This window comes from Amborella trichopoda, chromosome 2 (genome assembly GCF_054954075.1).
Source record: "Amborella trichopoda isolate Santa Cruz 75 chromosome 2, AtrichopodaSantaCruz75HAP2 v2.0, whole genome shotgun sequence".
In the NCBI taxonomy this organism is placed as follows: Eukaryota; Viridiplantae; Streptophyta; class Magnoliopsida; order Amborellales; family Amborellaceae; genus Amborella; species Amborella trichopoda.
This window is the reverse complement of record NC_142337.1, coordinates 55,421,419-55,437,047: the sequence shown is the minus strand read 5'-3', so window position 1 is coordinate 55,437,047 and position 15,629 is coordinate 55,421,419. Positions and strand designations below refer to the sequence as shown.

The 15,629-nt window shown below is 33.6% G+C and overlaps 1 protein-coding gene across 1 annotated transcript; it reads right to left on the bottom strand.

The window, feature by feature from the left end:
- Positions 1–1,675: 1,675 nt before the first annotated feature.
- Positions 1,676–8,961, bottom strand: LOC18431408 (GDSL-like Lipase/Acylhydrolase superfamily protein). The gene is made up of 5 exons (XM_006841533.4): positions 8,619–8,961; positions 5,503–5,688; positions 3,764–3,933; positions 2,527–2,797; positions 1,676–2,246 (listed from the first exon to the last, which is right to left on the bottom strand). Exons 1-5 carry the CDS (start codon positions 8,863–8,865, stop codon positions 1,990–1,992), a joined length of 1,131 nt encoding a protein of 376 aa, XP_006841596.1. The 5' UTR covers positions 8,866–8,961; the 3' UTR covers positions 1,676–1,989.
- Positions 8,962–15,629: the final 6,668 nt, after the last annotated feature.

Genomic DNA, 15,629 nt, shown 5'->3' with positions numbered 1-15,629 from the left:
GTTCCTTAACTTGAATGAATTGTAAAATTTCGGGTCCGACAGGGATTGGCCAATCCAAAACCCGTGATAACCCTATTCCACGTATTTTGGTAGAATAACATTTTCCACGCATGAATTGGCCACTCTCCGGGATTCAGCTATCCATGCGCGAATGTGTTACCCAAACAAAGGATCAGGGCCCAATACCTGGATTGTCTTATCATGGAGAGTACAATCTAGGTACCGAAACAGGCCCTTAGCTCTTTGAAGTCACCATCTTTACCTCTTCCTCTTTCCATTGATGCCTTGGCTGACTGTTAGAGAAACCTGCTTGTCAAGGATCCAAAAAATGAGCACGCACCAGGAGCAAAGTGCTGTGTCCCTAAAGAACTAGCTTCTAACAGTCAGCCCAAAATATCTTAAGCCTGTACAAACTCACTTCGAAGGTGTTAAGGAAATTTGACCGAATGTTTTCAAACTTGAAGGGCTCTATAAAAATTGAAATTAATCAAGCGACTAAAAAACCTCAGTCTCAGGCAATTGAGAAGAGTTTGACTCTGATAATGAGACCCTGCAAAATCAGAAGCACAAGGATGTTCCAGATTCCAAGGTTTTCAAAAGTCAGGTTAAATAGTTCAAGTAGCCATCAACCAACATTCGAGGCCACGGTTGAGAAAATCCTGTGATGTCAACCTAGGACAAAAGATGACCAAGATCGCATCCTCACTAACTCTCGAGGCACCGGACCCAATGATCACATTTTTTAAGGGGTACCGAGATGTGTTCACGTAGTTGTACAACAACATGCTAGGGCTAGACCCTGACCTTGTTCAACAGTACTTGGTTCTACTCCCTAGAGCCAAGCCAGTTCACAAACACCTTCATAAGCAACCCCTGCAACTTATTCCCAAAACAAAACTAAGGATGAGTTCAGTAAGTATTCGATGTTGGATTCATATACCTGGTTGATTACTCTAGCTGGTTCAGAAGTATTGCAGTCACGAAGCACGACAAATGTGTCGGAATTTGTATTGACCATCATGATCTCAATAAGGTGTACACCAAAGATAATTTCCTACTAGCATTAATATATTGATTCATGGCCACTCGTATTAATTGCCAATAACCCTTAGTCTAGGGCAATCCAAACTGAAGGCAACACAAGATTTTCCTCTTTGCTTTGTTTCTTTTTAAGCTTATCAATTTTGTCTTACCTCTTATGATATCTTAAATACACCTTTTAACCTTCAACTTATCCCACTTATCGTTGAGCTTTTCCAATGAGTTGGCTAATGGCCACAAGTTCACGCTTTCCCTTCATTTAAAAAAATGGTGATTAAGAGTTCTGAATGTGTACAAAAGGATACGGTTTTGGCATGGCCATGGCTGTATGAAACTGCATCTCAAAACCTTGCCAAAGAACTTCCTCGTGGACATCCAATTTGCCTTTTGCCTATGAATATTGATCTTGGAACTCCTACATCTATGAGGACTTGCAATGGACTGTCAAAAAAAAGTGCCACAAGACCTACTTTTTAGGGTTTAAGGTCTTAATTTATTTTAGATCACCGATTACCGAGGTAGGGTATAACTTATGGTCAGACTCAAGGTAATGGCTTTTGATAGAGCAGACCGGAGGAACATGATTCATATAGCCAACCCCAAATAGTTGAGATAAGACTTAAATGATGAATAGTTGAGATAATGCTCAAATGATAATGATTACCAATGTAAAATAATTCACAATCAAGATATGTTTTCCTTCCAATGAGGTCTTGCAACCTTATACAGCCCCAGCCTCATAAATTGTTTTTCTTTTATAAAAAGCAATCAATATTCCCTCAACCATTTTAATGCACACCCAGAAGATCATCTTGCTTACCACCAAGGTTCATACTGTACACTTACTCCATCTTCAAACAACTTGCTTATGTCAATAATAATATTATTATAATCATAGACAATTTCTAAGATGTTTACCAAGTACCTTAGAATCACTCTCCACCAGTCTTAAGTACTGCAAAACCAATCAAACCTAAGAGGTGGTTGGGAATAGTTAGTGGAGAGTATTTTGGAAGAGATGATGGCATTTGCAGCTTCTGTGTAGTGAATCCCATCCCAACTCACAAATCTTAACCCCTCTTTACATGCTTCTGCACTCACCATTCTCCCATTTATGTACCCACTTTGCCCGCACCTCACCTTATCATTGAAATTGAATGGAGGCCCACCATAACCACAACATGCCATCAATGGGCTCTCAAAACCTATTAAAATCAAGCAAACAAAGAGAAGGATTTGTTAGGACTTGAATGTTTATTGTATGTTAAAAGAGAGAGTGTGTTTTATACCACCCTATATTCATAAACGATTTCAAAAATTTTGAAAAAAAAAAATTTGGCCAGTTATATGTTAGTACTTTTGAAATGGGGCAAAATTAGAAAAAAAAAAAGAACACGAAATGACTGAAAATATGGGTCATGCAGTAATACCACATCTTTTTTCGAGTCTACGTAAATTTCAAAAAATTAAAGTGGAGCTTCTCACCATATTTGGAGTAATTCACAATTAGATCGTATTTGATGGCGTAAATATCGACGTATATGATGGTGGCATCATGTAGTTCAGCTCGAAGCTCCGCACACACACGTCGGAGGCCCAAGTTGAGCACCTTGGCAGCTTCATTGAAATAGCTAAGACATCCCGCAGCGTCTAATGCTACGTTCTTTCCCCCAAACATTGCAACCTTTTGAGGCAAACAGCCCAAGGGCCCTGTGTTATGAACCCAAAACTTTCTCCCGCCTTGTTGATGTATAAGCTGCATCAGTGCAACAGCCATGGTTAGAGAGGGAGGTTTATTGACTAAACAAGCACCCTCACATGTGCCTGCGTATATGTGTGAGAAAGAGAGAGAGGAGATGTTTTAATCTTCACTACGAGTAAAGAATTTCAAAGGGGTGTGGGTGTGAGAAAGAGAGAGATGTTACCTTCACTAGAGAGAGAGAAGAGATGTTTTAATCTTCACTATAAGGAATTTCAAAGGGGTATGCGTGAGAAAGAGAGAGGTTACCTTCATTATGGTTAAAGAATCTTAGAGAGAAAGGGAGATCAGAGGTGTTTTTTTTTCTGAGTAATTTATGTATGGACCTTAGTTTTCTTTCTAAAATATGAAATGTTCCATTTATAGATGGAAATTACAAAGAAGGTCAGTTAACTGGCTTTTCTTTTTTATTTATTTTTTCAAAATTGCCCTTTGATCTTATGATGGAATTCCCGGTCTGAATTTTATTTTATTTTTTTAGAATTTTACTTAGTAGGGCAGTGCCCTAAGCTTTAGCAGTACACTACTACGAAAAAACTATAAAAAAAATCGGTTTGAGGATGTTCTCAAACTAAGGGACAAATTTTGGAAAAAATAAAAAAAAGACGGATTGATCAACCTTCTTGGTAATGTCCACTTATAAATGGAGCAATTTTGTAATTTGAAAAAAAGTTTAGCCTACAAAAATCTTTTTTTTTTTTTTTTTCGAGAAATTCAATGGGGAAGACGAGCCCCCTACCCATTTTTTCTGATGGATTAGGGAGTTAGCCTTTTTGAAGGTGTTGTGTCAGCAGGATTGGAAACCACAATGTGGTAACTAGGTATGATGGTGCTACTACCATGACCCAACCCCTTTCCTAGATCAAAAATGTTAACTTTGCTATAATTAAAGAACCAGAAAGAGAAAGAGAGAGAGAGAGAGAGAGAGAGAGAGAGAGAGAGAGAGAGAGAGAGAAATGAAACCTCTATGGCAGATTTAATCTGCGAAAGAATGGTTGGGATTTTCCGGATGACCTGCTGATAGGTGAGATTTTTAGAGAAGGCATGAGACAGATCATTTTGTCCAATGTCGAACGCGTAAAGCGCCTCTTGAAACCCATTCTCACTGGGCAGAGAGCTTCCTAAACTTGCATCTGATAAAGAAAAACATTATGATACTAATAATTCATGCATAATTTGATAATTTCTAAACAATTGAATTTCTTTTGTGCAAAATTTTGAATTCTGAAAAGGTAAAAAGGAATTCAGTCAATACTCCTATTTATCATCTATGAAAAGACTACTTTTTCCTAAGTTAGTTCATACTTTACAAATCTTTTCAAACTATATAAGTTAATGTTTGAAGGGGCTATAAATTTTATGTATTTATTAAAAATTACCAAGGATAATATTATTTAAGGGAGAACAAGTTACAAAATCATTAGTGAGGTTCAGGTATTTTCTCAAAAAAAATATTAAAAAATATCTAAATTGCTATTGTCCAAGAATGGGAACAAATATAGACTTCAGTAATTTGATCGGCTCTAATACTCCCATTAATTGGTGGGGGATTCTTAAATGGATCAAATTACTAAAAATGCTCTTGTATGTAGGATTCCCAACCTTGAACAAATGCATTTTGAGCAAGTGAAGATATTTTTTGATGATGTACCGGAATGAAATATAAATTTTAAAATATAATTTTTATTATTAATTGGGATGTTTTTTTATCTGAAATTACATTTCGATTGATTTTAGGCCTGCTTAAATCTTATATGAGGATATTCTTTGCCATTACTTCCACAAGGTAATCCACGAGTTTAAAGTTAATCCACCCTTGGTTAGTGGGAACAAGAACTAAAATAAAAATAAATAAATTACCAAAAAAGAAAAAGGAAAAGCAGACAGAAGTTTATATTTCACTAGCAAGAAAAATGGTGTAATGCGCATTTTTTAAAATGAAAAAATTAGGACATAATCTCCATCAACATAACCAAACCATCTACTGAACCTACAAACTCTTTAGTGGTTGCCACATATGCACGAACCTCCGTCGTGCTTTATCTATAATATATAATAGATATTGTAATTACCAAAACTCCGATCTAATATATGATTATTTAAAAAATACTTTGATTTTTCTGAAAATTAAAAGGTATGCGTTCAACATAACTTCAAAAAAACTTTATTTTTTAAATTAATAAAAAATTATTTTTTGAAGAAAATGAAATATTAGCATAACATATTATTTTAAAAAATCTTTTCGAAGAATTTTGAAAATCGCCTTCAAAATTTTATTCTTTGTTATTTTTTGTCAGTTTGCAATCCAATAAATCTCCCTATTAGAGGAAAACTAGGTATAAATATTGATTTATGGGTGAGGTTTGCGTAAGGGATCAATTTTAATGCGCTTTACTTCAATATTATAAGGTTTGACATGTTATATAAACTTTTTTATTGATTTAGTAGCTGATTACTTACATTTGTAAATCAACATTCTTTTTATTGTTTAAAGTTGCTACACGCTGAACCATCATCTCTTGCCCATACAAAATAATATCATCTATTTTTTGGCTCCAATCTGAACCAATCACAACTTTTTTAACTCAAACAATTATTGGATGCTCTGTTTTCTATGTCCAATTTTTACCTAAACATGAATTAATTCTGAAAGTTTAGATTAAATATAAACTATAGAAATAAGAAAAGGAAAAGGTGCAAACCTTTCTTAATTAATTGGAGGGTGCGAGTTTTAAATCTGAGGAACTGAGACACTTGAATGTTGAGAGCGAAGGGTTGGAATGGTGGCAAAGTTGCTGAACCCGCAATTGCAAAATTTGCTCCGTTTTTGAAATTGGGCGCCAAAGACTCCAAATATGCACTCAAATAACTCGCATTCAAACTCTCACCTGCCAAACACAAATACCATCAATACTAAGATCACATCAATGTTTAAATTTTTTTTTTTATCCGGATTAGACTATTCTCATTTGAGTCGGGAATCATCCCACCCAAACCGGTTCTCGATACCAATCATGTTTCCCCTCGAATCTGCGTCGCGTTTCCATTGTAGTGAATTGTCGATTCGCTACAGTTGAATTGGCAATTCCATTATTCGGGCACCAACAATGCGGTGTGTCATAGGTTTTCGAGCTTTTGATCCACTTTTGGTGCCTTTCGATCCACGTTCGGTACCTTGTTCAATGAATTATTGCTCTGAAATGATTGAAAATTGCTTCTAAAACAACTATTTTATTGATTTTGAGAAGCAATACGAGATTTGCAACCAGAATAAGGGTTTTTTTTAAGGTTTTGTAGAAATCCGCCTTCCAATCGATTTCAGCGTTGGTTGTAACCGAATTTCATAAATTTTGGTTTTATTTGAAGATAATTGAATGCTACACGGTATCCTAGTGCTAATTGGTTATTGAACTAGGATTTCCCATTGATTTTGCTTTCAAATCCAAGAAACCAAAATCGAAGAAAACGATGTAAATTTGAGTTAATTTTCATCAAATTTGAATGAGGTTTGTGATATACAGAGCTTTAGCACTCATTATTCAGGTAAATTTTATTTCATTTTTTATTGTTTCTATAAGTTTTTTTGCACGAATGTTCCACAGATCAGTGTTCCTCCATTTCAATATGTTCTCTCTCATATTTGCCTCAAATTTCTTGAAATTTGATTCAAAATGATCGTATTGAACCTATTTTCCATATTACAGATCCAATACAATATATAGAAATAAAAAATAACATGGATTTTGGTTTAAAATGGGGCCCAGTTTTTAGGCTTTTGAGAAATCATTTTTCAAAATTAATAAATTTTTAAATAAAATTAGGGCTTTTGATGCATATGGTGTGTGATTCAATATTCTTTTTTATTTTCTCAAATTTCATGTCATTATTTTCTATTTTTTTAGGGAAAATTTATTTGAAGATTGTTTTTTAATGTTATAACATCAAAATTTATTAAGGGTTGTAACATCAAAATTTTTTGAACTTTGGTTATTGGGAAGTCGTTTTTAATTTTTTTGAATCATGTTTGATGCATTATAATAATATTATATTATAAATATACTTTAATAATCAAATGTTGTATTTTATTTTTCAATTTTTCTATATTATAAATTACATAATGTTATTTTTTTGTTATAGTTGTAACTAATAATTTTTTAAATTAGATGATATTATAAGACAAAGTGGAGATTTATCATATTTGTATAGTAAAATAACTATAAAATATTAACTAATAATTCAAATTTTAAAGCACATGATTATTGTTCATAAACAAAAAAGATCCTGAATATAGGATTGTAGTTAACTAAAATAAAATGCAAATATCCAAATATGTAAAATAGTGGTCCATTCAAAATACTATGTTGTATACACCAATGAAATAAAAAAGTAAAAATCAAAATATGAAATTAATAAACTTTTCTATGTGTAAAAAAGCAACAAAATATTTAAGCAAATTCAATTCTCACATTGAATTCCTAGATGCGTAAATCTTTAGTATCATTGATTCTCTCTTGCTTTTTATTAGGATGTTATGTGTTTTAAGGACAAAATTTTTTTTCATTGACTTACTCTTCCTAACTATACCTATTATTATGAGATATAATAACTTAGTTTTTTAAAAGTATATTGCTTGTATTTTTTGTAACATTTTTTTTAAGATAACTTATTGGTAAAATTTTTGATGGAATTTTTGTTAAATTGTTATTCTGACATGTTTATCTTTAAACCACAATTCAATAATATTAAGTTAATAAAGAAATAAATTATAAAGAAGAAGTCTTTTTGAAGACTTTCAAAGATTTATATTGGTTCCAAAACTTTCATTAGAAGAGGTTGTTTTGATGCTCAAATATCTTCAAATTGATCATCTCGGCATCAAGCCATGAGAAAAAAATGGATTTCAAGTTTTGAAAATACTGTATTTTGTAATGCATTTTTGGACCGTTAATTTTCAAGATTTTCAAGTTTTCATAGATATGTAGATCTACAATATTTTTGAAGCTTTAAACTTTATAAATAAATATAAGAATAAATTTTAAGTCTATCACAAATACTTTGAATATTAAAATCACCATTTGAAGGAAGGCTCTAATTTGATTGATTAGAGCCTAGGCTGTATACAAACTGCACCGAAAAAAAAACAGGACCACACCGGCCCACCCTATATGGGCCCAAGGCCAAGCCGGACCTAGCACTGGCGTCATTTTCTTTTGCTCCCGACCTAGTTTTAGGTGTCGAGGTGGCCCGGTCCATTGCCGCCACCACCACCAGGGAAGTAAGAACATGAAGAGAGACGGGAAACCAGTGAATGTTAAAGTTGACCACAGTAAATGAACTATCCATGGCCTGGCGGCAATAGAAAATTTATCATTCTCTTCAACAAGAATCACAAATCCACCCGAATAATGGGAAATTTATCATTCTCTTCTGCAAAATCACAAATCCCTGATTGATTTTGCGAAACTGAGGAGAGTAAACCACCCAATCCAATGTGGTAGTGAATGATGGAATCATCAACCATCAATCCTTCTCCAATCACTCAAAATCTCTCTCTCCTCTCAACCAGGGGAAGGGGAAAGGGGAATGGCAAGACAGACCAATATGTTTTTGTGAGAGATAATGCACTTAATATTTCTTTATTTGGAGACAACCATAACCTCGTAAACAATGGCGTGCTATTTCACTCTTCTCTATAGCCAAAATGGTAGACAAATTCATCAAATTTTCTCAAAAATCGCTTCAATTTTCATGAAAAACTCAAAACCCATCTCTAATTTGTCATTAAATATCAAAAGAAAGAGAGAGCAAAAATACTTACAGAGAAAATCAATGGCCAGGCGGCCGTCGCAAAATCGACCGGTGGGCTCATTGAAAAAGGTCCTGCCATTTGGAGGCCCAACTGGTAAGCCAAGACCAGCCAATAGTCCCCCCGTATCTGAGTTTGAATCACCAAAATTGAAGATTATGGGCTCCTTCCCATTGCATCTCTCTCCTATTACTAAGCTCCATGAAATGAGAGAGAGGAGGTACAAAAGAAAAGTGGATATGTGGCTTTGAGAGCCCATTATTCTCTCCTAAACAAATGGGGCAATGGTTTTTCTATACAGGGTGGGTGCACGAGGAAAAAGGTCTCTAACCTAACAAGAGGAGGGTACCTCACTCATTTGCCTTCTCTCTCTAGAAAAGTTGTCTCTCATTTTCTCTCTCTAGCTTTTCTTACCTTTCTCATCTTATACTCCTGCTTTTCTTCCTACAATGAGTTGTTCTCCACTCCTCTGCGCATCTTGGGTTAATTTTTAGAGAGAGAGAGGATGAATCTTTAAGGTAGAGAGGGAGGAAATACAGAAGAGAGATTGATTGTATGGAGAGAGATTTTAGAGGAAGAAAAGAAAGGGTGAAATCACATTATTCCGGTAAAAATATTTACGGTTGTACCCTTGATTCAAAACATATTTTATCCGAAATCTGGTGGTTATTTAATGGAGATGACGAAAATAGCAAGGTGCTCGCTGGCTAACCTGCTGCTTTGTTTGTTTGTCGCAGTACGAACCGTTCTTTCAATACAAATCCTAGAGAGAGAGAGAGAGAGAGAGAGAGAGGGAAAGCAAATGTGAGAAAAAAACAGAATTAGAGAATGCCACTCGGACCGATTAATCGTTACTCGCTCCATGCCCGAGATTATTACTCGGGTTGAGTCTCCGTAGCTCGGTTCGATTGGTGCTATAACTCGGTTCGATTAGTGCTACGCACTATAATAGCAAAAAAAAAACATAAGAAATCTAAACAAAGAAAAAGTATATGTTTAAAGTAGGATTAAACAAAATATTTCAAAATAATGTTAAAAAATATTTTTAAAAAATCAACTTGTGATTAGGGGTATTTTTGTAATAATCCAAAAAAGATAAAAAAAAAATGTACAAATTAGTATTTATGGCCAAAACACTTTCCAATCTTTGTCAAAATAATAGAAAACACTAAAAAAACATATCCCAAATAATTTTTTTATTTTTTAGGATTTTTAATTATTTCTTTTGAATTTTTTTTAAATATCCCTAAGTTGGACACCCAACTCGAGCTCAACAAGGGCACAAGCCCAAGTAACTCGGCCGAGTAGAAACTTCTCGGCCAATTTTGACAAAAAAGTGACATATGGCTCGTGAGAGAGACATTAAGAAGTAAAAAAAATACAAAGAGCAACAGGATGAGAGACTATATAATTCATGTAGCCGATCCCAAATAATTTTTAAAAAAAAAAAGTTTCGATAATAATAATGATAAGAAAAGGTGGGCCATACGAGGGTAGAGGATAAGAGTTCATGTCTTAAAACCTGAGAGAAGTAGCAATGCAAAGTCTCCGACTTGAGAGCGAGAAGAACCCAAGAGACAGAGAGGGGTGCGGCCGAGCAAGGTAATAAGAGTGTTAGGTATATATATGGGGATAATTTTACATGTGGAAAGGGATAACATTTGGATTTTTCTCCTATTTTTAAATCTAAATAATTTTAAAAACTGAAAAATAATACATAAAAAAGAGACATGGGGCATGACATCTTATCCGGTGGAGAGTTAAGTATACGATAGAGAGATCGGTGTATTCCCGACCAAAAATTGTTTTGTGAGCCATCGGATTCACAAGCCCACACATTCATAAACATCCATCTTTAAGATGAACATCCACAACTAAAGATTTTTATCCAATAGATAGGATTTTTTTTTAATAATTTTTTTAAATATATTTAATTTTTTTATATTCATGATCATCATAGTGTAGATCATGGATCACTATAAATTTGGATCCAAGATCGATACGGGTGTTCAATGTGTCGGGGGACTCATAAAAACTAGGTCCATTTCGGACTCACAGAGAAAAATATTGACTAAATTTTTATTTATAAATTGTTTTATACGGGCTAGACACATTGCAATCTCGACCGTCCAAATAAGTTAGATAGTGGACAAAATCCGTAGCTATTTTAATTAGACAATGGATGTTTTATACGGGCTAGTGTGTCCAAACTTCATCGTTTGCAAAAACTGGGGACTCTCAATTTAGATTGCCCATCTAAATCAAGAATTAGTTGGGATCGTGCCAGTTACAAGATAGCATTGATTTAAAAAATGTCGGGTCGGCATGAAAATGCCTGATCTAACCCGGGAATCAGTCACTCCGTTTTGTTTATGCATATATATACAAAAAAAAAGCTGAATCTAGAAGGGAACCGGCGGTTCCACACTAAAAAACAATGATTCTCGATGATAAAACGACGATATGAACTGTCGATTCACTAATTTAGACCAGTTTTTAGGGTGCTTGATTCGGGTCACCGATTTGTTTTTTAAATCACCGCAAGATAGTATCAATCTCAGTCTAATTCATCTAAAAAACCCTCTTCTTCATGTTTTTTTCTTTTTCTAAATTTATCTAATATTTTTTAAGGGTTTACATAAATCCTCCACCTCATAATCATCTATTTTAATTTTTATATTATTTATTTTTTCTAATATTTTTGGATCACCAATTCATATTGATCGATCCAACAAACCAACATAGACATGTGGGGTGAACGATCTGGAAGATCCTAATGTATAAGGAGTAGGACCCGTGCTAACAAAGTTGTGGGGCCACCTCGCTGCCCAACGCTCAAGACTAGCAGAGACAAAATCGGATTCGCATGGAATTGCCAGATTTAAGATAAGGGTGCGGTTTGTATAGAGCCCAAGCACTAAACAATCAAATTATTGGACCTATCTTCAAATGGGATAAAAAAAAATAGTTTCAATGTTGGAAATATTCGTGATAGCCTCAAAATAGATTTTAAAAAATAGTGTAAATTGAGCAGATCTATGACAACTTGAAAATCTGGAAAATTGACGGTCCAAAAACACACTACAAGACGCACTATTTTTAAAACTTGGAATCCATTTTTTTTTCACATGCATCTTGATGTGGGATGATCAATTTAAAGATATTTGGGCATCAAAACAATTTCTTCCAGTGAAATTTTCGAGGTAGATTCAAATTTGATTGTTTAGAGTCTTGGCTCTATATAAACTTTTCCCTTAAAAAAATACTATCTATTTTTTCACCAGATACTGAATTCACCATTTTTAAACTCTCTCGATTCTTCATCAAATACCAAAAAAAATAGTGTAAAAATTTTAATGTTTGAAAATATAACCGAAATAGAAGAAATCGAGAGTCTTAAAGCATGATAATTTTTTTAAACTAGAACTGAAAATCTTTTATTACCATCTCATTGTTTCACCAAAATTTGTGTCAAATTTGTCTGAAAGTGTTACTATCATACATGTCTAGGAAATCCCTAACAAATTTTTTGCAACAAAGCAAAAGTTCTCTAAGATCGATTTTGTTTTTTTTGGGTCATTTTCTTTGATTCTCCTTTTTTTGTATCTTTTAACTTTTTCTTTTTCTTTTTCACAATGTTAAAAAACTTTATTAATTTCTTTTATCTTTTTCTCTCAAGAAGATCTAAATCATTTTTTGAATATGTATCTCTTATCAGAAGAAATCAAAAGATGATTTTTTTTTAAGCTTTATTTTTTTATTTTGATTTAAATAGATGTTGTTTTGAGTTAAATTTTTTTAAGTTATTTTTCATATTGGTAACAATTTCTCATTTGTAAGTGTGTTTTCTATTTTTTCCCCTATTTCTTTCATCCCCTAAATTTTTGCTTTTTTTTTTTTAGCTTTATTATTATTATTTTTATTTAAATAGATGTTGTTTTGAGTTAATTCTTTTTTTAACTTATCTTTTCATCTAGGTCTCAATTTCTAATTTTTTTTTAAGTGTGTTTTCTATGTTTTTCCCCTATTTCTTTCATCCCCTAATTTTTTTTTTTTCAAGTATCATGCATCGCCTATTTTACTGCCTTGGTAGGCAGACCTAACTTCAACCTGGTGGATGACAAGTTCCATCCATTGGTTTGAGTTGCTAAACAATAACAAGGCCGATATTGAAAAGGCTGTTAGAACACATAGATGAGAATAAAAAATTAAACACAAAACCTAAGATAACATTTCTCATCAAAAAATATAATCTTTTTCTCAATGTTTCAGATAAGCAATTAAAATTAACTGGCCGTCATGCCACAACAATACAATATGAACCTCCCCAATTGTATTGCTCCAAAAGACAAATATTATTGTCATAAATAGAATTTCCTACAAAAATGTTAGAACTTATTTATACATTAAATTCAACACTACATAGATTTTTAACAAATATACAGGGATATAATTAGGAAAAGTACATAACGACACCATTTATTTTTGGTACACGATGGTCACAATTAATCTTGACTGTTGGATGTGAATTTGGATGGTTGCATTCATTTCATTGACCAAGCTCAAAGTTCAAAATAAATTTTTTCGAACTTTGTGACACACCCAAACTATCAAATGTCCCATCCGATGGTTGTAACTTATAAGTAATTGTTGTGAAAAATATAGAAAGTTGCCCTGATGTTTAGAAACAATATTGTCCTTCTTCTTATGTGTACTCATATTAGGAAGGTGGTTCACTACATATATTAGTTTCTTTAGTAGTACACAACTTTGTAACCTTATAAATTGGAGCTTTTGTTCACATATTTAATAAGCTCAATAATACATCTTCATGGGAGCACAAGGCCCAATTATACAAAAATACAGTTTCTCACATGTGAACAAGAGCCCCAATTTATATAGTTATAAAGTTGTGTACTACTAAAGAAACTAACATATGTAATGAACCACTGTCCAAATATGGGTACACATAAGAGGATGGACAATATTGTTTCTAAACATTAGTGCAGCTTTCTACATTTTCCACACTCCCACTCAAACTCAAGATGCATTAAGTGAGAGCAACTTGAGTTTGGACAACTGAGAGTAGGCGTTAGTAACAAAGCATTAACAAAAGAAGCCTGAGCAGCTGCAAATTAGCGATCATCAGAAACCAACATCTCGAACAGAGTAATCTCGCATAACAGCAAATCAACAGGCATTCGAAACAGATATGATCGAGTAATTCGATCATCAAACATGAGGCACTTGGAAGAACTAACAGGAATCATCGAAGGATCAACAAGCACAATTGGAAATTAGATTCGGAGTTGAGAACAGTAAGATCCAAAACAGGTCAGAGAGTTGAAATACGACTCAGTAGAGAGACATATCAGAGAGTCAAAACACATCTCGACAGAGAAACAGATCAAAGAGTTGAAACACGACTCAACAAAAAGACAGATCAGAGAGTCGAAACACGACTCAACAAAGTGACAGATCAGAGAGTCAAAACACGACTCGATAGATAGATCAAATAGTCGAAACACTACTCGGTAGACAGATCAGAGAGTCGAAACACGACTTGGCAGATAACTTTTGCACGTCCTTGTGAGATAACTTTTAGGTTTTTGGTTTTGCTTTTGCAAACAAAACGCAAATCATGGGAGGGCTTCTAGGAAAAGCACGGGAGTTTTTTTTTTTTTCTTAACAAAAAGAAAGCAGGGGAGAACGGAGATTGTAGATTCCTGAAAATTGTTTCCGACGGAGTCACACAAAAAAAAAAAATCGATCGAGAACGAACTTCGCTTTGATACCATGTGATAAATTGTATTTCTGTATAATTGGGCCCTGTGCCCCCATGAAGATGTATTATTAAGCTTATTAAATATGTGAACAAGAGCCATAATTTATAGGGTTACAAAGTTGTGTACTACTAAAAAAACTAACATATGTAATGAACCACCTTCCTAATATGGGTACACATAAGATGAATGACACTATTGTTCCTAAACATCAGTGCAACTTCTTATATTTTTTATAATTATGACCTCCTTGTATCAAAGATAAGTGGTCTCATTGTATACAATCCCATATAATTAACCATTTCAATTTGAGATCACGAAAAGATGGAAAATAATTATAAAATAAATGATCTTAATACAATTGAAATGAGAGATTGTTTATATCACTATGCATTGCAGCTATTACCTACAAATCAACTACTAAGATATTTACAATTATACTTTTTAAGGCATTGAAAATAAACTAGACAATGTATGTATTTTGTCATCTTAATCAATGAACCCTAACTTTATTGAGGGTATGCGCAAAATCCTTTTTGAATATGGCCTCTCTATAACTAAATGTAGAACTCAATGAGATTCAAAACTTAGATGTATATGAAATTTTTCAATACAATTGTAGTAGTTCAAACCAACGAGTATATATAAAACATTTGACGGGTGAAATAGCTTCAATTTGGGTTGCTACAAGCTCTTCTTTTGGGTTGAATTTAGGAGGACTTAAAGCGGTTAAGACCCATAAAAGAGGAGAGAGAGAGAGAGTATTTGGATAAGGGAAGTCAACAGTTGAGACTAGTTTCCTACTTAGGCATTTGATTGAGAAGTTTAGGAAGAAGAGAAGAGACCTACACATGGTCTTTATTGATTAAAAGAAAGCATGTAATATGCTACCTAGAGAGTTATTTTGGTAGGTATTGGAAAAGAATGAGTCTGTAGAGGATATATTAATATAGCAATTGACATGTACGAGGGAGTGCTAGCTAGTGTGAGAATAACTAGTAGAGAGATAAGTGACTTTTCAATTACAGTAGGCCTATATCAGAGGTCTGCATTGAACATATATCTCTTTGTTTTGGTTATGAACTAATTAATTAGGCATCTATATAATGAGGTACCATGGTGTATGTCATTCATGGATGACATAGTTTTGATTGATGAGACTGGAGGTGGAGTCAATGCAAAGTTATAACTTTGGAGGGATGGTCTAGAGTCCAAAAATTTTCAAATTAGATAGGCTAAG